Here is a 23,917-nt window from a genome sequence, read left to right as displayed (position 1 = left end):
TGAAGAGACCATTTCCTGCAAAGGTAACGCCAATATGGAAAACCCTGGGATCCAATTACGGCAATACCCACACATTCCTAAAAACGTCCTGATCTGTTGCTGGGTTTGTGGCAGTGTCATGTCTCTAATGGCTTGGATTCTATCAGCGGTCAGGTGTCTCAGTCCTTGTGTTAGACAGTGTCCCAAATATTTTACCTTAGTTTGGCATAATTGTAACTTGTCTTTGGAAACCTTGTGACCTGTGTCTGAAAGATGAAACAGGAGCTGTTTCGTATCCTTCAGAGATGCTTCCAGTGAATCTGAACACAGTAATAAATCGTCCACATACTGTATCAATACTGATCCACTGTCTGGTTGGAAAGACTGTAAACAATCATGCAAAGCCTGAGAAAATATACTTGGACTATCTATGAAACCTTGGGGTAGCCGAGTCCACGTGTATTGGACTCCTCTGTATGTGAATGCAAACAAATATTGGCTGTCAGGGTGCAGAGGTACCGAAAAGAAAGCGGAGCAGAGGTCAATAACAGTGAAAAATTTGGCAGTGGGAGGAATTTGCATTAGGATGACAGCTGGATTAGGCACTACGGGGAACTGACTTTCAACTATTTTGTTAATCCCCCTTAGATCCTGCACTAGCCTGTAACCCCTCCCCCCACTCTTTTTAACAGGGAAGATGGGACTATTGGCTGTGCTGGACGTTCTTACCAGAATGCCCTGTTGCAGCAAGCGTTCTATTACTGGGAAAACTCCTAACTCCACCTCTGGCTTCAGAGGATACTGTGGGATTTTTGGAGCTATCCTACCATCTTTTACTTGTACAACTACTGGAGCTACGTTTGCCATTAATCCAGTGTCCTGTCCATCTTTTGTCCAAAGTGACTCTGGTATCTGAGATGTCATCTCTTCTACTTGGGATGGATTCCTATTTGTCATAATGGAATGTGACATTAATTTTGATGGGGAGTCTAACATGTCTCGTACCTCCTGAGCGTGATTCTCAGGAATGTCCAAGAATACACCTTCAGGAGTACAATAAATGACGCAACCCATTTTACATAGTAAGTCTCTCCCCAGGAGATTAGTTGGTGCCGATGCAGCCAGCAAAAAGGAATGCTTGGTATGCAAAGGCCCTATTGTAATCTCGGCTGGTTTGCTAACAGGGTAGTGCTGGACTACTCCTGTTACTCCCATGGCTGGAATTGTCCTACCAGTGGTTCTCATGCCCACTGTCGAATTTATCACTGACTTGGCCGCCCCTGTGTCTACAAGAAAGTTTAAAGTTTTACCAGCTATATTGATTGCAATCTCTGGTTCGCTTCCAAGACTGGCAATCAATTTAACTGGCTGCAGATTACAGGTGTGGCCACACCCCTATTGGGTATGCTGACCTCCCTGAATCCCATTGGCAGCAACTACTTGTGGGGGAGTTAGCTGGGAACTACCAGAGGCCTGCCAGTCTCTGTTCGGGGGATATCTTTTTGTTTCCCCTGTATGTGGCTCAAAACTCCGCCTCTGTGGACCCTGCTCCCAATGTCGTGTGTTGTGTTGTTGTCTAGGGGGTTGAAAAGATCTTTGTACATTCTTTGTTCTACATTCTCGTGCAAAGTGTCCCGGTCTGTTACAAGAAAAACATGTTATTACACTTGCCTTACCCACAGGATTCGGTGGTACATACGCAGGCTGCCTTGTGGTCAGCGCCTGTATACTTACGGACATCAACTTATCACTTTGCGACTCCCTGTGTCTAGTGATGTTTTTGTCGTGATCAACAGCAGCCTCTCTCAAGGTGGACACTGACAGACCTCGCCAACATGGTTGTGTGGTCTGTACCCTAGCTTTTAATGTTTCTTTCAAACCATCCATCAGTACAGATACTGCTACTTCTCGATGGTTTGGGTTGGTCTTAATGTCTTCTATACCAGTGTATTTTGCCATTTCTGATAGTGCCCGGTGGAAATATTCTGCTGCCGTTTCGGACTCCTTTTGCTTAATGGAAAATATTTTATTCCATTTAACAACGGCTGGGAAATACTCCTTTAGCTGTAAATTTATCCTTTTTACATTATCCTGGTCGTACACATCTGTAAGCGGTACATCTTTATCTAGTCCACAATCAGCCAAGAATTTAACTGAGTCGACATTGGAAGGTAAGCAAGCTCTTAGCACTATCTGCCAATCCTTATTATTGGGCTCTAAAGTGTTTCCTAGATCCCTGATGTATTTTTGGCTTGCCACTAAATCTTTTCTGGGGTCTGGGAATTCAGACACTATGGTCCTCAATTCCATTCTAGTGAACGGGCAATACATGGCAATGTTCCTGACGGGTGTGGCTCCTGATGCATCTGTTTTCCCATTGGGAACTACTATCACCTTTACAGGAGCAATTCTAACAGCCTCATTCTGCGTAGATTCTACAACTTGTGGTACAATTGTTTCAGTGTAGTGCATGGTGCCGTACTTACCCGTTGACACGACCTCACCTATCCCTCCGCTAGGGGCCTTAACTAATCTCGTGGGTGGTGCAGTTCCTACTGTGGTTTCTGATATGGTGGCCGCTAGAGAGAGTGCTGAAATTGTTGCCGAATCTTCTTCTTGATCACACTCCTGAGGAAGGTTCAAAACAGGGTACATCTTGCACGGGTTAATACTTGCATGAGTTATTTGGTTAACATCATTAACATTTACAGGGTTACTAAGAGTTTGTGTTTTACAACCCAGTGCGTTTCTCTCCGTAATCAGCTTCTCTCCTGCAATGTATGGTGGAGGTGGAGCTGTGGCTATCAGCTTCCTGACTGCCCCAGATCCCGCCGCCAGAGCCAAACCTCTCTGTATCTCACCTTCCTGGTGCCATAACTGTAAGTAATCATGATGCTGAATTCGTCTCTTTGTTGATTTTACGAGACATATCCTCCTCCTTAAATTTTGTAACACGTCTGGACTGAAGCTACCTATTCTTGGGAATTTGTCCCTGTCTTGTACAGTCATTCTCTCCCATTCATCACATAAAGATTCGGTGTGACTTCCATATTTTTCACACATTACATATCGTGCCGACCCAACTGGTCGGTTCACAGAATCAACCTGAACCAGGGTTGATCGCCCCCTACCTGAGCAACTGGCCCCCATAGTCTGCAGGTGTTGCTTAGTCCTCCTTGGATTTCTGTATCAAGGTTTTCAGCAAGCCTTTACAGACAACCAAATTACTCCACAGTAGGCCGGCGGTGGCGGTTTACCGAGTACCCCACTCACTCGCCCACCTCGACCAATACGACCTGATCACACCGATATGGTGCTGGCGTACTCGATACAGGGCCCCTATGGAACCTTCAGTTTACTGGAACATATGAGGGTTACCCGCAGGACACTTACTCTTTCCAGTAAAGGTGGGGTTGTTAGATAGTTCCTGAGTGACCAGCGAACTTCCCTTCCAAAAATAAAAAATTACACAAATCACGTCAGAATGTACAGATAGCGTTTGTGACCACTTTACTCTAATGGTATTAGGTCAGATTACTAACTACTGCACACAATTACGTGTGGTCCAATCGTTCAGTACACAAGCACTACTTGTTATGTACTGAGAGATCAATGGAATCGATGTTTCCGGCCGCGATTCCTTCAGCAAGAGCTTATGGCCTATATGGGTTCTGCACCAACACCCCAGGCGTTGTGCCACTGGACTTTTATAGCGGACCTCTTTGTCTATTTTACCTGTTACCTTATGACCTCCTGGTCTGTTACCGTCTGTTAATGACCTCCTGGTCTGTTACCTTATGGTCCGCTATACTCTAATGCTCAAATATTATTTAACCAGGGATGCCTCCCTAGCCACCGTATATGTCACTTACACGTGTGTCCCTTGACGAGTACCCGACTTTCCTTTTGGTTCCACCTTAAAGTTATATAAACTTTTGTATACAAAACCACACTCACTCAACACATGTACACTTTTGTTTCTATATCTATTTCTGCGCAGAAATTGTCTTCAGTCCAACAGTGTTACCAATTAGGAGCAGGATCTGTTAAACTAAATTTCAGATTTTCCAAAAATAGATTTGCGTTATTTACCGCGTCGCGTTATTTACCGCTGTGCGTTACTTATCGCCTTTGCGCTAATTATCGCTTTGCGCTAATTCAACTTTTCGTGACTTGAGCTACGTGGGCGTAACCAGACGCTACGTTGCGTAATGTACGCTGCGTGCGTCTGCCGTTTGGATTGCGTACGCAAGTCTTTTGTTAGGGACACGTGTACGCAAAACAAAGATCCACTGTAACACAATTTCTACCTTTATCACTGTAGATGATCCCTGATCATCTACCGCACACCACACTGACTGTCTTATCTCCCAGACAAGCCGTGTGTTGGTCTATACTTTAACTATTACCTCTACTATGGAATAACAGCAAATCTCTTTTTGCACTTTCTATCAACTATAAAACTTGGCAAACAGGAATAGTGATATACGAAATTTGAAAAAGAAATGCAGATAAATGTATGTGTGCGTGTATACGCAAGACAGAAGAGAAATAAAACAGTTTTAAAAGACACAAGCGTTTTGTTCTTACTTCCGGTTCCCGGATTCCTTCAGCACTCCTTATCTAAGCGAAGCAGACGCTTATCCAATCAGCACTGCAAGGAATATGATCCCGCCCTTTGCTGATGGATAATGTCTGCTGATCTACCTAGTGCAGATATGAGAAGGATAGGACGAGTCCCCAATTGACAATGCTGAATTCCCTTGTCGTATAAACAACCCTTTATGAAGCTAAGAACACTGTACGCTGTTTACTTAAGAAGTACCGTAATGGTACGCTAGTTGCGTAACGATCGCTCAGCCGTAGGCGAGACGCTCAAGCGTCACGTTCGCTCACGGCCCAGCGATCACAGGACACGTTATTGGCTATGACTAGAGTAATGATTCGCTATGGCGTAGCGGACGCTCGAGACCACGAGGAGATCACCAGCGGCGCAGACGCTCACAACGCTATACCTTTATGTCTAAACCTTATACCAATGAAATACACGGAATACCTTAATGTGAATACAGGGTGTAAGTGCAACCTTGTGTAACCTGACTAACTACAAAGCTGCTTGAGCGTCACCGACGCTCAAGTGAACACTTAACACTATAGGAAATACACAGATACTGGTTTAGGGTCCAAAGCCTATTAACTGTATTATATCTAGTATACTTGTAAAAAGGGGATAACAGTACAAATGATACACTACAATATAACAAAGACTTCCTAACCAAAAATACAATACTATCTAATACAATACAATACTAGTCTAGGGGAGATACGAGAGAGAGAGAGAAGGGAAAGAGAGAGAGGGAGACGGAGAGAGATGAGAGAAATTGGCTCACAGAAAGACAATGATAACGGAGAGAAACTTACGCACAAGGGTAAACGATCGCATGCGCCTGGACATCCAGCACCCGATTTTCAGCAATGAGAACCGTTGAAGAGTGAGAGCTGGATGTGGTCGGCCTGCCTATTTATGCCCCACACACAATGCAATCCTACAGTCCCTACAATCCCATTGTCCATTGGACGTCGGAATTCGGCCCTGCATCATAACAAAAGGTCATAGGTTGATTCATACAGGTGGGCTGTGACGATTTCAAACAGCTCAGGTGGGTGGGGAACTAGGTTTCCCGCCGCATACCTGAGTATGAGTAAATAGTAGAAATGGACATAAACTTCTTATGTCCATAACTATTCGCACGAGCGATTAATACGCTCCAAACCAACACCGGAATATTGCTAATTAAATACTCTTCCGATGGGTACCAAACACTGCTGTATGATTCCTGTTAGACCCTTCGTACGATACAAAGAGGGATTCCTTAGCTCAGGGACCTTCTATATTAACCAAACTTTCAGAAACTATCAAAGGGACCATGATCTATAAACTACATTAATTGTAAAAATATGTAACGAATGAGTCGCACGCTACGACTACATAAACTCTACCGTAAATACGCATACCGCGCCTGCGAGTGCACGCTATTGCGGGTATGCGCCTTCACGGGAGAGCGTACGCATGCGCAGCACGGACCAGTGTGCGGTGCAAATATGGCAACGTGCATAGAGACATTTTTCTGACTTTGACATAATAAAGCACACAGGTATAATAACTTTGTCAGGCATTGCTGGGCGGAGCTTGCATAACACAGTCAATAATAAGCCAGTATTTCAGAATATCAAACAGATGCAGAAATATATAGCTCGCTCCTGATGTCTCTCACCATGGGGCGCCCACTCCCTTTTATTAATAAACAGAAGGGGAGCCTACCCCCTTTAAAACAATATGTTCCCCAATCGCAGAGCGGTGCAGCGGAAGGGGTTAACGGGGGGGGGGGGGTGACACAGCTATAGGGGAGCCTACCCCCTTTTTATTTTAATATATCATGTGGGGCACTAACGAAGGGGAGCCTACCCCCTTTTAATTCAACTTGTCCCCTATTTGCTGAGTGTGGCAGCGGAGGGGTTGTTGGCAAGTTCTCACCCTTAGCTGCGTCGCTTCTGCCACCTCCGATACTCCTCGGCCTTCCCTGGTCTTCAGTTGCGCTGTCACGGGAGTCTTTTTTCTGTAGCCAGCGGTGGACGCTCCTCTTCTGTCTCGCTCCTCTTCTCCCATCGCGGTGCTCCTGTCTTCGGCAGACTGGGGTCCTTGTCGCAGGTCCTCTTTGCACTGTCCTCCGCACTGCGTTGTCCTCTTCATCCAGCCGGGGGTCCTTGCAAGGGTCCTCACATCCGGGGTCGTCCTCCGCGATGCCTGCACTCCCCGTCACCGGCCGCCCACTGTCGCTCCTCAGGATCATAGGAAATTGGGTCATCCGCAGCCCCGCTGGTCTAGCGCTCACCCTCTGGCTTGGCAACGCAGTCTTCTCCCCAGCGGCGGCTCTCCCCGACGGTCCGTCCATGGCAGGCAGCGACGCAGGCACCACTTTTTCTCCCCAGGGGTCTCTGGTCCTCTCAGCGCTGTCAGCTCCGGTGCTTGATCTCCCCTTCGGCTGGGCAGTGCGGCTTCCTGGACTGGGCGCAGGCAGACTCCAGCAGGTGAACCTGATCCTCCGGCCCAGGTACTTGGCTCCACACTGCGGCGGATAGGCATCACTGCTTTCCTGCGGGGCACTACATAGCTGGACTCCCAGGTAGGCTGACTCTCATTCCTCCGGGCTCTCCTCTTTCCTGTGCTGAGGTGCCTCTTTTAAGGGTGAGTCCTCTCCAGCCCACCTCCATCCCTTGTCCTCACTGGCTCCTTGCCCCCAGCAACAGTCCGCCTCAGGACACTGAGGGGCCCAGTTTCCTGGGTTTAGTTGTTGCTGAGCAGGGGGGGTGGGGGAATCTTCCAACTAAAGTGGTGCCAAATCTCCCTCCTTCCAAGCTGATAGGGACAGTAAAATTCAACAAGAGCCCTGCCACAGGGCTCTATAGGGGCAGTACAGAGATGTTGATATAAAAAAGAAACAGGGGGTCACCTATTCTTGTAATACTTCAGGATATTACATTCTACCCCCCTAAAATTATACGTGTCCTCACGTATAAGCCTTAACACTATGCATCAGTTAACACAAATATACCACATTAACATAAGCCTTGAATTGAGTACAGCTCTTTTGGCAAACTAGTCATTGTGTCTGGAGAACAGGCCCGCCTGAGAGTCTCTGATCCTGTTCGTGACACCAGAAAAGTAATATGTTACATATACTGTACATTTTTTTGAATATATCTGGATTTAGTGCCATCTTCCCTCAGGCTGCTTATTCTTAATTATATACAGTGTGAATTTTTGAAATGGAACTGTGTATTGTTTGTGTTTTTTCTGTCATTGGGGGTCATTCCGAGTTGTTCGCTCGCTAGCAGATTTTAGCAGCATTGCACACGTTAGGCCGCCGCCCTCTGGGAGTGTATCTTAGCTTAGCAGAATAGTGAATGAAAGATTAGCAGAATTGCGAATAGAAAATTCTTAGCAGTTTCTGAGTAGCTCCAGACCTACTGACAGATTGCGATCAGCTCAGCCCGTTTCGTTCCTGGTTTGACGTCACAAACACGCCCTGCGTTCGGCCAGCCACTCCCCCGTTTCTCCAGACACTCCCGCGTTTTATGCTGGCACGCCTGCGTTTTTGCGCACACTCCCAGAAAACGGTCAGTATCCGCCCAGAAACACCCACTTCCTGTCAATCACACTCCGATCACTTCAACGATGAAAATTCTTCGTTCCGAGTAAATCTACTAAGTTTTGTGCCTTAATCGCTCCGTTGCGAAAATCGGCAACGAGCGATCAACTCGGAATGACCCCCATTGTCTCTTACTGCCAGGATATTGGGTTTTATGTTTCTCTAACGTCCTAGTGGATGCTGGGGACTCCGTAAGGACCATGGGGATAGACGGGCTCCGCAGGAGACATGGGCACTTTAAGAAAGAATTTAGGTTCTGGTGTGCACTGGCTCCTCCCTCTATGCCCCTCCTCCAGACCTCAGTTTGATACTGTGCCCAGAGGAGCTGGGTGCTTTTCAGTGAGCTCTCCTGAGTTCGCTGAGAGAAAGTATTTTGTTAGGTTTATTATTTTCAGGGAGCTCTGCTGGCAACAGACTCCCTGCATCGTGGGACAGAGGGGAGAGAAGCAGCCCTACTCTCTGAAGCTAGGTCCTGCTTCTTAGGCTACTGGACACCATTAGCTCCAGAGGGATCGTACGCAGGATCTCACCCTCGCCGTCCGATCCCAGAGCCGCGCCGCTGTCCCCCTCGCAGAGCCGGAAGACAGAAGACGGGTGAGTATGAGAAGCAAGAAGACTTCAAATCGGCGGCAGAAGACTCCGTTCTTCACTGAGGTTACGCACAGCACTGCAGCTGTGCGCCATTGCTCCCACACACCTCACATACTCCGGTCACTGTAAGGGTGCAGGGCGCAGGGGGGGGGGGCGCCCTGGGCAGCATTTGGAACCTCTTTTTGGCAAAAGTAAACATATATACAGTTGGGCACTGTATATATGTATGAGCCCCCGCCAAGAAAATGCATATTTAAGCGGGACAGAAGCCCGCCGTCGAGGGGGCGGGGCTTCTTCCTCAGCACTCACCAGCGCCATTTTTTCTCCACAGCTCCGCTGAGAGGAAGCTCCCCAGGCTCTCCCCTGCAGATTCACGGTAGAAGAGGGTAAAAAGAGAGGGGGGGCACATAAATTAGGCGCAAAAACACAATATAAACAGCAGCTACTGGGTTAACATTAAGTTACTGTGTTATTCCTGGGTTATAGCGCTGGGGTGTGTGCTGGCATACTCTCTCTCTGTCTCTCCAAAGGGCCTTGTGGGGGAACTGTCTTCAAAAAGGGCATTCCCTGTGTGTGTGGTGTGTCGGTACGCTTGTGTCGACATGTCTGATGAGGAAGGCTATGTGGAAGCAGAGCGGGAGCAAATGAATGTGGTGTCTCCGCCGACGGCGCCGACACCTGATTGGATGGATATGTGGAAGGTTTTAAATGATAATGTTAATTCCTTACATAAAAGGTTAGAAAAAGCTGAAGCCTCAGGACAGTCAGGGTCCCAACCCATGCCTGATCCTATGTCGCAGAGGCCGACAGGGTCTCAGAAGCGCCCACTATCCCAAATTGTTGACACGGATACCGACATGGATTCTGACTCCAGTGTCGATTACGATGATGCAAAATTACAGCCAAAATTGGCTAAATCCATCCGTTATATGATTATAGCAATTAAGGATGTGTTGCACATCACAGAGGAAACCCCAGTCCCTGACAGGAGTGTACATATGTATGGGGAAAAGAAGCCACATACGGCTACCCTCAAAGATGCTGCGGATAGGAAACAGGAGGGTACCCTGAAGTCCATTTATACACATTCAGGTACCTTACTGAGGCCGGCGATCGCGTCGGCCTGGGTGTGTAGTGCTGTAGCAGCGTGGACGAACACCCTGTCTGAGGAACTTGATACCTTAGACAAGGATACTATATTATTGACCCTGGGGCATATTAAAGACGCTGTCCTATATATGAGAGATGCTCAAAGAGACATTAGTCTACTGGGTTCTAGAATAAATGCTATGTCGATTTCTGCCAGAAGGGTCCTGTGGACTCGGCAATGGACAGGTGATGCCGACTCAAAAAGGCATATGGAGGTTTTACCTTACAAGGGTGAGGAATTGTTTGGGGAGGGTCTCTCGGACCTGGTCTCCACAGCTACTGCTGGAAAGTCAAATTTTTTGCCATATGTTTCCTCACAGCCTAAGAGAGCACCGTATTATCAAATGCAGTCCTTTCGATCACAGAAAAACAAGAAAGTCCGAGGTGCGTCCTTTCTTGCCAGAGGCAGGGGCAGAGGAAAGAAGCTGCACAACACAGCTAGTTCCCAGGAACAGAAGTCCTCCCCGGCCTCTACAAAATCCGCCGCATGACGCTGGGGCTCCACAAGCGGAGCTAGGGCTGGTGGGGGCACTTCTTCGAAATTTCAGCCACAAGTGGGTTCACTCCCAGTTGGATCCCTGGGCAATAGATATTGTGTCTCAGGGATACAAGCTGGAATTCGAGGAGATGCCCCCGCACCGATACCTCAAATCGGCCCTGCCAGCTTCCCCCTTAGAGAGGGAAATAGTGTTAACTGCAATTCACAAATTGTATCTTCAACAAGTGGTGGTCAAGGTTCCCCTCCTTCAACAAGGAAGGGGTTATTATTCGACCATGTTTGTAGTCCGTGAACCGGACGGTTCGGTCAGACCCATATTGAATTTAAAATCCCTGAACATATACCTGAAAAGGTTCAAGTTCAAGATGGAATCGCTGAGAGCGGTCATCGCAAGCCTGGAAGGGGGGGGATTTTATGGTGTCTCTGGACATAAAGGATGCATACCTTCATGTCCCCATTTATCCACCTCATCAGGCGTACCTCAGATTTGTGGTAAAGGATTGTCATTACCAATTTCAGATGTTGCCGTTTGGTCTCTCCACGGCACCGAGAATATTTACCAAGGTAATGGCGGAGATGATGGTACTCCTGTGGAAGCAAGGATTCACAATTATCCCATACTTGGACGATCTCCTCATAAAGGCGAGATCAAGAGAGCAGTTGCTGATCAGCGTAGCACTTTCTCTGGAAGTGTTATGGCAACACGGCTGGATTCTAAATATTCCAAAGTCGCAGTTGGTTCCTACGACTCGTCTGCCTTTCCTGGGCATGATTCTAGACACAGACCAGAAAAGGGTTTATCTCCCGATGGAGAAAGCTCAGGAACTCATGACACTGGTCAGGAACCTATTAAAACCAAAACAGGTGTCAGTGCATCACTGCACTCGTGTCCTGGGAAAGATGGTGGCATCATACGAGGCCATTCCTTTCGGCAGGTTCCATGCGAGGACTTTTCAATGGGACTTACTGGACAAGTGGTCCGATCACATCTTCAGATGCATCGGTTAATCATCCTATCCCCCAGGGCCAGGGTATCACTCCTGTGGTGGCTGCAGAGCACTCACCTTCTCGATGGCCACAGATTTGGCATTCAGGACTGGGTCCTGGTGACCACGGACGCAAGCCTCCGAGGTTGGGGTGCAGTCACACAGGGAAGAAATTTCCAAGGTCTGTGGTCAAGTCAAGAGACTTGCCTTCACATCAACATCCTGGAACTAAGGGCCATATACAACGCCCTACGTCAAGCGGAGACCCTGCTTCGCGACCAACCAGTTCTGATTCAGTCAGACAACATCACCGCAGTGGCTCATGTAAACCGCCAAGGCGGCACAAGGAGCAGAGTGGCGATGGCAGAAGCCACCAGAATTCTTCGCTGGGCGGAGAATCACGTAAGCGCACTGTCAGCAGTGTTCATCCCGGGAGTGGACAACTGGGAAGCAGACTTCCTCAGCAGACACGACCTCCACCCGGGAGAGTGGGGACTTCATCAGGAAGTCTTCGCACAGATTACAAGTCGGTGGGAACTGCCACAGGTGGACATGATGGCATCCCGCCTCAACAAAAAGCTACAGAGGTATTGTGCCAGGTCAAGAGACCCTCAGGCGATAGCTGTAGACGCCCTGGTGACACCGTGGGTGTTCCAGTCGGTCTATGTATTTCCTCCTCTTCCTCTCATACCCAAGGTGCTGAGGATAATAAGAAAAAGAGGAGTGAGAACAATACTCATTGTTCCAGATTGGCCAAGAAGGACTTGGTATCCAGATCTTCAAGAAATGCTCACAGAGGACCCGTGGCCTCTTCCTCTAAGACAGGACTTGTTGCAACAGGGGCCCTGTCTGTTCCAAGACTTACCGCGGCTGCGTTTGACGGCATGGCGGTTGAACGCCGGATCCTAGCAGAGAAAGGCATTCCGGATGAGGTCATTCCTACGCTGATAAAGGCTAGGAAGGACGTGACAGCTCAACATTATCACCGTATATGGCGAAAATATGTTGCTTGGTGTGAGGCCAGGAATGCTCCTACGGAGGAATTCCAGCTGGGCCGTTTCCTTCACTTCCTACAGTCCGGAGTGAATTTGGGCCTAAAATTGGGTTCCATTAAGGTCCAGATTTCGGCCCTATCCATTTCCTTTCAAAAAGAGTTGTGCTACATATTCAGCCCCCTTTTGTGCCTCCAGTGGCACCTTGGGATCTTAACGTGGTGTTGAGTTTCCTGAAATCCCACTGGTTTGAACCACTCAAAACGGGGGAGTTGAAATATCTCACGTGGAAGGTGGTCATGCTATTAGCCTTGGCTTCGGCTAGGCGTGTGTCAGAGTTGGCGGCTTTGTCACATAAAAGCCACTTTCTGGTTTTCCATGCGGATAGAGCAGAATTGCGGACCCGTCCACAATTTCTGCCGAAAGTGGTTTCATCTTTTCATATAAACCAACCTATTGTGGTGCCTGTGGCTACTACTGACTTGGAGGATTCCGAGTTACTTGATGTGGTCAGGGCTTTGAAGGTTTATGTAGCCAGAACGGCTAGGGTCAGGAAAACAGAGTCTTTGTTTATCCTGTATGCAGCCAACAAGCTGGGTGCTCCTGCTTCAAAGCAAACTATTGCTCGCTGGATCTGTAACACGATTCAGCAGGCTCATTCTGCGGCTGGATTGCCGCTGCCAAAATCAGTTAAGGCCCATTCCACTAGGAAGGTGGGCTCTTCTTGGGCGGCTGCCCGAGGGGTCTCGGCTGCACTTCTGTCCATCTCTGAATCAGGCCCAAAGTTCCTTCTTGCTCTGCAGAACTCACCATCTTATAAACCATAAGGAAGGGTAACATGGATACTGTATGTGTGTGTTTGCACTGCTTTGCTCTCTCCTTCCATTGTTGTTCCCAGCCCTGTATCTGTTTCTCTACTGTACGGTAGACTGTGGAGAAACTCTACCTCATAGAAATAAATATTATACCTCATAGAGATAAATATTATCCCTAAAGCTTCCCGAACACCGCAGGCGGCAGAAAGTTTAATCATGCTAAGGGACGACTTCTTCTGTGAAAGAGCAAGAAGTAAGGGGAAGGTAAGGAGGGAGGGAGCTGGAAGGAGGGAGGGTGAAAGTTGAGGAATGAGCATGAAAGATACACAAAATGAGACCGATAGGAAAGCTGCGGAGAGGATGCAGGGGTGAGGTACTGTGTGAAGTTAGAAACTGGGACAGGGAGGTGACGGAGACAGGCTGAGAGAAAAGAGTTTGTATGCTTCCCTTGGGAATTTGCTGGATATGCATACAGATGTTATACCTTCCAAAATCCTAACATTCATCGGACTTAGATGAAGGCATTTGATAATTAAGTAGGTTTTAATTATTGTAGAGCAATGACATGATGAAAATGAGAATTTCATTCATTATTGTTCATTATGTAGCACACATACTGTATATATGCTGTTATACTGTATATATGTTTTATTCTATTTTATTTTTGATATTCCATTCAAGTTTGTATCATGACATGGTATTTAGACCTCTGAAATGCAAATGTTGTATGACGAGAATCTTTCCAGGTAAAAATAAATAATAATAATAACAAAAAAAATGTTGAACTGTAGCCATCGATGATTCACACTGCCATTATCCCCATTAGTTATGTTGGATGCTAGGAGTTATAGTCTAGCAGCAGAGGCAGGGACAGATTAACAAGTGGCTACAGACCCAGGCCGCCAGATAAACATAGACGCATCATCATGGCCATATAATGATTACCATTTGCCCAGCTGGCCCCACGGTTAACCATAAATAAGTATTAAAATTGTATTTCTATTTTTTTTACTTTTACATATTTAGGGAGGTACTGGGGCTTATAGCATAGGCAGTGTACACTCCCACATGGCTCTGGCCACACCCACACAGCACTGGTTGCAGTCTCCTCACAATAAATCCTTTATTATTTTCAGGCCTTTGTGGTTCTTAATCTGGTCCTGAGCAGAGGGATTTCATGTTCTCCTTGTGGAGTCACGCCATTACCTTACTTGCTTTTATTTCATTTTTTATTGCACTCTTACATACCTTCAGTTGCACAATTGGTTCTAATGACCCCATATACACACTTTCACTTGTGGTTGACAGTGGTGGCATCAAGGCTGTTTTTTTTTTTTGGGGATGCCATTGACCAATTCACTTCCAACAAGTACAGTACTGGTTACTACCACATGTCAAACAGGACTTCATTTGGGCAACCATCTAAGCTAACTACATAAAGCTGCTGGGCTGTTTCCCTTGTTTAATTACCAGATTGCCTGTATTGTGTGTACCAGAACATAGTAGTATGTTATTGTGGTGTTAGTGGCATTCATATTCCATATCTATGCGGCAGCACAGTGGCATGGTGATTAGTATTGACATTTCATAGCACTGAGGTCATCGGTTCGATTCTAGTTAGTGCCCCATCTCTGTGGAGTTTGTATGTTCTCCTCATGTTTGCGTGGATTTCCTTCACATAGCCCACTATCCTCATACACCCCAAGAGCATACTGGTTAGCTAATTGTTTTCTGACAAAAATTAACTCTATGTACTAATGTGATTGACTGATTGTTCTTATGAAACTTTATTTGAATAGAACATATATTTTAAATATATCTTCTATTCAAATAAAGTTTCATAAATATGTGAGATACCTTAACCCCTTTGCTGTGGAGGACTAGTTCCACCCGTCATTCTCATGTACACTAAAACAGCGTCAAATGTACCTCATGGCCCACTGGGTCGGGAGCTAAAGAGAAATATGGTTTGGGGGTTTGTCTACCTTACCCAACCAGATGACCGGTTGGGACATGCAGACAGCCGGTAGCAAGTCAATGTAGTGTCGTTGGTGTGCACATACCTCGTCAGCTTTGATTGGGGCAACCATGTTTCAAAGACAGAGTCCCCTCTTTCCTTAGTGCCTCCATATAAATTTCTACCTGGTCAAAGTCTTCACCCAGTCTGGCATTCTAAAAATCAGTGGCATGCACATTTGAAAGAGGGGGTCCTCTATTTCAAATGATGTTGCCCACTACTATTTACATATGTGCCCTCATACATCTAGCCTCAATACACCACACAGCGAGAGATGCTCGTCGACAGTGAGTCGGCAGGTCCATGTAACTCTGTTGGCGATGAGTGTCTTTTTTTTGCTGAAGATGCGTTTTAGTTGCATTAGGATGCACCAGAGACTGTGCTGATTAATTTGATACCTGTATACCTTTATGCATCTGAGTCTGTATACAAAGCAAATCGAAAATTGGCATGTAAAAAAACCATGGCCGCTGCATCATTGCACTTTGAATGCAGATTCAGAGACTCAGTCACGCACAGACATACAAGTGTCACATATCAAATGAATCAGCACAGTCTCCTGGTGTGTTGTAGTTGTGTCACCAGGCAATGTTACACTTCGCTAGAGAAAACTTATATTTTTGGAATATGGAGCGATCACAGTATGTGCTCTTTCACCCCCCTATGTACACTGGCAACCATAAAGGGAGTCCACTCAAATTATGTGGCCCACTAGTACCTATCCTCAGGTGATCACCAGACAATATTACCCTGCATGGCAGAAAATAGATGTTTCTCGTATATGGGTGGGAGGACACAATTTGCCCCCATGATTACACCTGTAAAAGTGGGGTCACTCACATATTGTAGGAAAGTGAGGAGTCAAATGATGTGGCCCCCATAGCAGCTTTTGTCTGGTGATCACGTGATCGCCAGACAACATTACTCAGTGTTGCGGGGAAAAAAATGTTTTCCATAGATGGTGGAAAGGCACATTTTGTCCTACCTCCATCATACTGGCTTGCACATACATGGGGGCACCCTGTCTTGAAAGAGGGGAGTCTCCTCTGGAAAATAATGTGCTCCTTTAGTATTTAGTGTCTAGTGATCACCTGACAATGACTGAAACAGTACATCATTGATCTAAAGAGAATATTTCTCCCATCTTGTGTCTATTAAAGATAAGGGGTCAACTTTATTTAATGTGGTAGGAATTGTTGAGCTAAATTATTATTCCAACTATAGTAATAGTCTAAGTGGTTGATCCTATTAATTGCAGTTTATGGTACCAGGGGTGAGATTGGGCCGCGAGTTCAGATGCTGTTGCCAGCATTTACTTGCATGCGTGGGTAAGCTGACTGAATTGACACCTAAGTTTAGAGAAAACCTTTTTTATCAGGCGCTAATATCAAATGTTATAAAAAACCCTTTTGGATATAATAACAATCAGCTGCAAAAACTTCTTTGAGGAAGCCCCTGTGGGAGGAGCGAAACGCGTCAGAAGCTGAACTGTTGGACCCCAGCTGGAGTTAGACCCGTAGTACATACCGGCCGCAGCATTCATCTGCTGGTTGTTTATTCTTGAGTGGAGAGGAGCCGTTCACCGGTGCCCGCAAACGGCACGTAGAGGTGGAGACCTGTGGAGCATTCAGACCGAGCAGGACAGGTTGTAGCAGGCGCCAGTGCAGGTGCCGTTTTCCCCGCAGCTAGAAGCCAGTGTGGTGGACGTCGGGATGTACTCCTGCTGATACTACTTGCTCACACCTCACGTAAGATTCCGGTTGAAAACGGCTCTCATTCATTTTACTGACCTATGTTGGATTATTACATTCAAAGGAACTTTGATACAAAGTGACTGTCTATTGGAAACATCTATTATACGGGTTCTACCAGCAGCTACACTTGATCTATTTTTTTGACTTTGTAAATCAAGTCATTTAGCTATAGAGCTAGTTTTTACACCTCTGTGCACAGAATATGCTTAAGTCCACCTCCTTTTATTGGAAAGTATATATACTTGTCATCTTAGATGTTTAAACTACTAAGACCGGTCTTGTTTTATGATTTGTGATTATTCATATATTATTAAACATTTTTAATTCAATAGGAGTCTGTTACTTTTGTCAGCCATATCATATAAATTTATAATATAGCGCAAAAGTTTCTAACAATTGGACCTAAGTTTAGAGAGTCAAAATGTACAAACAAAATAATAATTTTCAAGTGAAAATATTTTTTTTATGTAAACCTACACAGAAGCCTGCTTTTTCTATCTTGGGGGGAAATAAAGTTGCTTGATTTACGGTTCATTTTTTTGAGGTTTAAATAAAAAACACAAGGGTACACAATTGTGCCTGAATATGTGGTGGTAATAGTTGTAATACTAAATAACAAGTATACACTGTATATATGAAGAATAAGTGTATTTATTCTAAAACAAAATGACAGAAAGAGAGAATAAATGGAAAAAGATGTGAATAAATAGAAAATTAATACATGGATGAAAGAGTATATATATATATATATGTATATGAAAAGAATCTATACATATGTATATTTTGGTCCGCAGTCCAGTACAATAGAGTGTGGCATCCCACCTCGTTCATTTGTACTCAAACTTCTACCACAATGTGTGGAGGGGCATATACAACACAGTCCCAGAGGAGCTCACTCAGTAGTACTGAGTGAGCTCCTTTGGGACTGTGTTGTATATGCCCCTCCACACATTGTGGTAGAAGTTTGAGTACAATTGAACGAGGTGGGATGCCACACTCTATTGTACTGGACTGCGGACCAAAATATACATATGTATAGATTCTTTTCATATACATATATATATATATATATATATATATATATACTCTTTCATCCATGTATTAATTTTCTATTTATTCACATCTTTTTCCATTTATTCTCTCTTTCTGTCATTTTGTTTTAGAATAAATACACTTATTCTTCATATATACAGTGTATACTTGTTATTTAGTATTACAACTATTACCACCACATATTCAGGCGCAATTGTGTACCCTTATGTTATATATCTTTAAAGAGGTATTGGGTTTAACCTCCACCAGAATTTTGCTGCCACAGCGTTTATCCACACAAGTAGAGCGCTGGATACAATTTGTTCATAAATAAAAAACACATTTATGTCCACTTTGCTTTAGTTTTGTTTTTTTATGTATTAGAATATGCAAAAAGTCTAATGGTATTTCCTGAAAATATGAAGGTAAAATAAAACTAGGTATAATTTGTGTGGGTACTGCAAAAAAGTCAACAATAATGATGTTGGATTCTGAGTTACCTAAAAAAATGGCCCCAGCAAAAACCCTCATCAAGGAAAGGTTCAAATAAGCAGAATAGTGGTTGGTACAGAAGATCTGGGCCCTCATTCCGAGTTGTTTGTTCGCTGGCTACTTTTAAAGGAAATACAAACACAAAGCCGCCGCCCTCTGGGAGTGTATCTTAGCATAGCAGAATTGCTAACGAAAGATGAGCAATACTGCTATTAAGTATTTCCTTGCAGTTTCTGAGTAGCTCCAGACCTACTCCTAGATTGCGATCACCTCAGTCTGTTTAGTTCCTGGTTTGACGTCACAAACGCGCCCAGCGTCCTGCCAGCCACTCCTCCGTTTCTCCAGCCACGCCTGCGTTTTCTGCTGGCATGCCTGCGTTTTTTAGCACACTCCCTGAAAACGGCCAGTTTCCGCCCAGAAACACCCACTTCCTGTCAATCACACTACGATCAGCAGAGCGATTGAAAAGCTTTGTTTGCCCGTGAGTAAAATAGCATAGTTTTGTGTAAAATTGCTTAGCGCGTGCGCCATGCTGTGCATACGCATGCGCAGAACTGCCGGATTTTAGCCTACTAGCAATTCTGCTAAAAATAGCAGCGAGCGAACAACTCGGAATGACCACCCTGTTTCCAAAGACCTGTTACAACTAAATAGCTATAAAGGGCTGAAATTACAAATGTTTTTATTAACTTGTAGCCAAATTGCCATCCTGTTTTGTTGCAGTTAATTTACTGGCGATCAGGATACCGACACCGTAATCCCGACAGGTGGGGAAATGCCGGTGGTTGGAATCTCGACAGTAGCCCAGTATTCCCACTTGGGTGGTGGTCCATGCCACCACCCAAGGGGGAATATAATAGTGTGGCAAAGCTCACTACCAGCCCGAAGCGCAGCAAGCCTGCGAGGGGACTGGCTACGCTTCCTGCCGGGATAGTGGTGTCGGTCTCTGAACGCCGGTATTTCATACCGATTCCAAAGTCACACAAGGTTGTATATAGAAAGGTAATAGGGCCAAAAACATGTATTGGGGACATTTATTTGCTATATCAAACGATATGAATGACTCTTTATCAATTTGAAAGTGTGAGAGCAATTTCAGCACCATGGACAGCAGCCACACCCAGCATACAGCGTCCTAATACTGACTTTCTGTGCTTGGTTTAAGATTCAGCGGCAGATTTATTAAGCTTGGTAAAGTGGAAGGTGATAACGCACCAGCCAGTCAGCTCCTAACTGTCATTTTTCAAACCCAGCCTGTGACATGGAAGTTAAAATCTGATTGGCTGGTCCTTTATCACCTTCCACTTTATCACTTCACCAAGCTTAATAAATCTGCCCCTCAGTTTTGATTTTTGATCTTTAATTTATCTTTTCTACACACTGCTAGCAGTATATTATCAACGGAATATGTTTCCATTTCTCAATATTTAATCAATTAAAATGTTTAATAATTCACCTTTTTTTCCACTCAAATTAGTCCACGTGCTGTATTCTTCTCATTGTTCTGCAGAGGTGAAACTGGCATGGAGATGTTTGAGATGTTTCTGTGGTAAAGGTTCTGTTTTTGATGCATTGCACCAGTTTTCGTTCATGTTGTCAGAGCAGTTTGTGTGAAGCTTTTATCTGATGTGCTGTATCTGATACCAGTTGTTTTTGCCTTGACATTGGAGCATTTAAACAGGTATTGACATGTGTTACATCAAGTAAATCTTAGTAAAACTCCCCGGCACTAGGGCTTACAGATGCCTGCTGCAGATTAGTCGGTGTTACTGTTTCTGTCACTTACTGTTTATCACAGCAATTTTCAGTTTTTCTCTCTGCGCATAATATTTTCTGGGACATTGAGAGACTGTTTCCACAGGGCTACGTTTGATATGTCAACAGTCATCAATTTGACTTTATGATGTCGAAAGTATGAAGGTCGGCATTGTAATTGTTGGCTTTTTGGCTATATCCCATTTCCCATGTAAGGAGGCTATTTAGTTCTCAGCGGTGTGAAGCTGTGCACAATGGCGAGAATTGTGGAAGAGCAACTTCACTCATTTTGCCCTTTAGGGTTGTCTGGAACATGAACAATGTTGCAGATGTGATGTGCCAGTGTTCCGACAGCACAACACTCACATCACCCGCTATTAAATCTCCCCCCTACGTGTCATTATTGTAAGTTTTAATGACATTATATAAAATGCAGCTAAATGACACATACTCTGTCCCTATAAATGTAAGGGCCAGCACCCAATCACTGCGTTTGCAGATGACATCCAAAAGCCAAGTCATTTTCTGTGTTTATAAATTACACTTATTGTTGTGTTTTTGTTATGTTTAGATTTATGTCAGCACATCAGTGGTACTTAATAGCTAATTTATACACTGCTCCTCTCATACTTGTAGAAGAGTATACTCAACATACCTTTGTTGAGAGTTGGAAAAGCTTATATGGAATGGTGTAGGGTCTGTAGACATTTGTTTTTCTGCGCCTGTCTTGTTCTTTTCTCTCTCTTGCTGCTGTCTCTTACATCTTGGATTTAATGATAATCCCCTTTCTGAAAATCCAGCAGGGAGAGAAATCCCGGCATTATATGCACGCTGTAGCCATGTCCTCTCATGAGGAAACATTAGGAATTAACACATAATACACTGGGTGTTACACGCTGCAATTAGCTGCCTGCCTTGCTCTCAGTCATGTCTGTATCTCAGCCTCTATCATTTAAATGAACAAAGAGTCACTTGGGATTTGTGTAAAAGTTTTCTACTGTTTATATCTAGATGAACAAATGATTTTCCAATGCAGGTTAACCCATAGCACAGTTTACTATACACAACTACAAAACACAAACTGGAAACTTCACACTAATGCATCGTAGGACTAAATTATTTTGCATTTAGAATTCAGACAGGCACAATCATTGGGGAATTCTTTCTATACATTTTTAAACTTTAGCCAACATATTGAAAACAATGTAACAATGAAATGCAGGATCCAGTAGAAGAACAATATTTGGGTTGGAAATCATTTGGTGCCACCCAATGAGAGTTCTTAAAATGGTTTTCTCATTACAATACAAGAGCAAAATGCCTTCAATGATATGTATACAGTAATATCTGAAAATTAAGCATGCATTACACTAGAAATGATTTGTGGCTTACTGTAGTTGTGTCTTTTGTTATACTATGTATTAGCATTTATTTATATAGTACCCACATATTCTGTTGTGCTTTACGCTGTACTGTTACTATTCTTACTTGTACTTGTGAAGCCTTCTTGTGTATTCTGGCCTCAATGTCATCCCTATAATTGAGAAAAGTGTTATGCCGACTCATCTGAAAAGGTAGTTAATGCAAATTGATTAAATACGAAAAAATAATTGAAGTTTTTGCAGCGTAGACTGTGTTAGAATATTTGCATTACCTGTTTAAACACTGCAGATTTGTATGGTATGACTGTGACTTTGTCCAATATTTGGTCTTATTATCATGGATCGTCTGTGGTACTGTTGCTGTAGTGCGTTTTTTTCTCCTTGCGTAATGAAAAGTGTAACATTTTCTTTCCTTTTCTGATATGTTGATGTCTTTTATTTCAAAATACACCACTGTATGTAGACAAAAGTGATTGGACACCCCCCTCTACTGCTCAAGCAACATGGTGTGCTCTTGAGTAGAGGGGCACTGATTAGATCACTTGGTTACAAAATGGCTTGCTGGAATTAGCTAACCAGGGAGCAGATGTATTAAGCCTGGAGTAATGATAAAGCAGTGATAAGTGCAAGGTGATAACACACCAGCCAATCAACTGCTAACTGTCAATTTACATATTGGAGACGATTGGCCGGTGCGTTATCACCTTTCACTTATCACTGCTTTATCAGTTCTCCAGGCTTAATACATCTGCCCCCAGGTTTGAAAAGGGGATCATTGTAGGTTGTGAAATGTCATGCTTCCAGGATGACGCTGTACTGGTATACAGAAAAATCGGAAACCCAGATGAACTGGTCAGTTTAGAGTCCAGAGCTTAACCCCATTGAGAACCTGTGGGACGAATTGGAATGACGAGTACATTCTAGATCGATTCAACCTTCTTCAGTGTCACAGCTGGTCACTGTTCTTACGGTGGAATGGCAAAACATACCGCCTGCTGTTGTCCAGGAACTTATGGACAGTTTGCCAAGAAGGGTGTCTGCAGTAATCACACTCATAGTGGACCTAGAAAGTACTGACATCAATAAAATCTAATTTATCTATTTGCTGTCAGTGTCCAATCACTTTTTTCTACATAGTGTAAGTATTAGTTTTTCTATTCACATTTCAGACTGATGTCTCCTTAGTATAAATATTCTACAGTACATGCATAAAGTTATTATATGGAGTTCTCGTCTGCTTCTGTGCCCAGTTCTTCCTCAGTGAGTTAAAATGCTACTAGACACTTTAACAGTTTAACTCCTAATCTGATATGCATTTTGTTATTTTAAACGCTAGCCTATTAAAATGATTGTGTTGGTTTTGTAAGCCGATTGCCCCTTAATCCTCCAGGCATCTCCCTCAATATTTACCTGTCCAGTATAATATTGATCACCGTGGCTTGTTGTAGAGCTCTGGAAACACCTGAGACTGGCTGTACATTAGTACTGGTGCCCTGTTGTGCTGTCTGCTGCTCTTCATTATATAACTGTATTGCTGCAGTGTACTTAGCTCAGAAATCCTCACCTCTATTTTGTTTTCTCCAACCAATAAAGCTGTTCTGATTAAATGTCTTGTCCTTTATAAACTGTAAAGGGAACAAGGGGCCATTATGAATGTATTGGGAGCTGGTTCATGTCGGTCATTACATAGATGACTTGTTCACCATCATTCTCTTCTTCTCTTGTTGTGTCTCTGCAGCTGGGAGGATGTGGAATCCTTGGAGTTGGTATCTGGTTGGCTGTAACACAGGGGAACTTTGCCACACTCTCCTCCTCTTTCCCTTCGTTGTCTGCCGCCAACCTGCTGATAGCTACAGGAACTATCGTGATGATCGTGGGGTTCCTGGGCTGCATTGGGGCTATTAAAGAGAACAAATACCTACTGCTGAGTGTAAGTACAAATCATTTCTCACTATATATTTGCTGAGATATTTGTAACTCACACCACAATAATACTGACAAGTTGCAAGTTGACATATAAATGTAAACATTTAAGAGGATTCAATATGCTGCGTACATCAACACGTATCTGGCTGCACACATTGCCGCTTATTTTCCTGCTCTATAGGGCTCAGTAAAAATGAGAGATGATATTGGTAGCGGAGTACCTTTACCTGACATAAATAGTTGTGAATAGTGGTCCTGATTCAGAGATGGACACAGGTCACATTGCCGCTGCGGCTTTGGGTGTAGCAGCAATGTGAAAATATGCTAATGTCACAGGA

General features: G+C 44.4%; 1 protein-coding gene across 3 annotated transcripts in view; it reads left to right on the top strand.

Annotated features, from left to right (window-relative positions):
* TSPAN4 (tetraspanin 4) overlaps positions 1–23,917 on the top strand; it is a 1,631,716-nt gene that overhangs the window by 1,412,982 nt on the left and 194,817 nt on the right. For all 3 annotated transcript variants that reach the window (XM_063944765.1, XM_063944764.1, XM_063944763.1), the window contains one exon: positions 23,392–23,583. In XM_063944765.1, the coding sequence (XP_063800835.1) occupies positions 23,392–23,583 (192 nt within the window). The remainder of the gene's footprint in view (positions 1–23,391; positions 23,584–23,917) is intronic.

Source organism: Pseudophryne corroboree, chromosome 11, assembly GCF_028390025.1.
Source record: "Pseudophryne corroboree isolate aPseCor3 chromosome 11, aPseCor3.hap2, whole genome shotgun sequence".
NCBI classification, from domain to species: domain Eukaryota; kingdom Metazoa; phylum Chordata; class Amphibia; order Anura; family Myobatrachidae; genus Pseudophryne; species Pseudophryne corroboree.
Note: the sequence above shows the minus strand (reverse complement) of the source record. Positions and strands in the feature narration are given on the sequence as shown.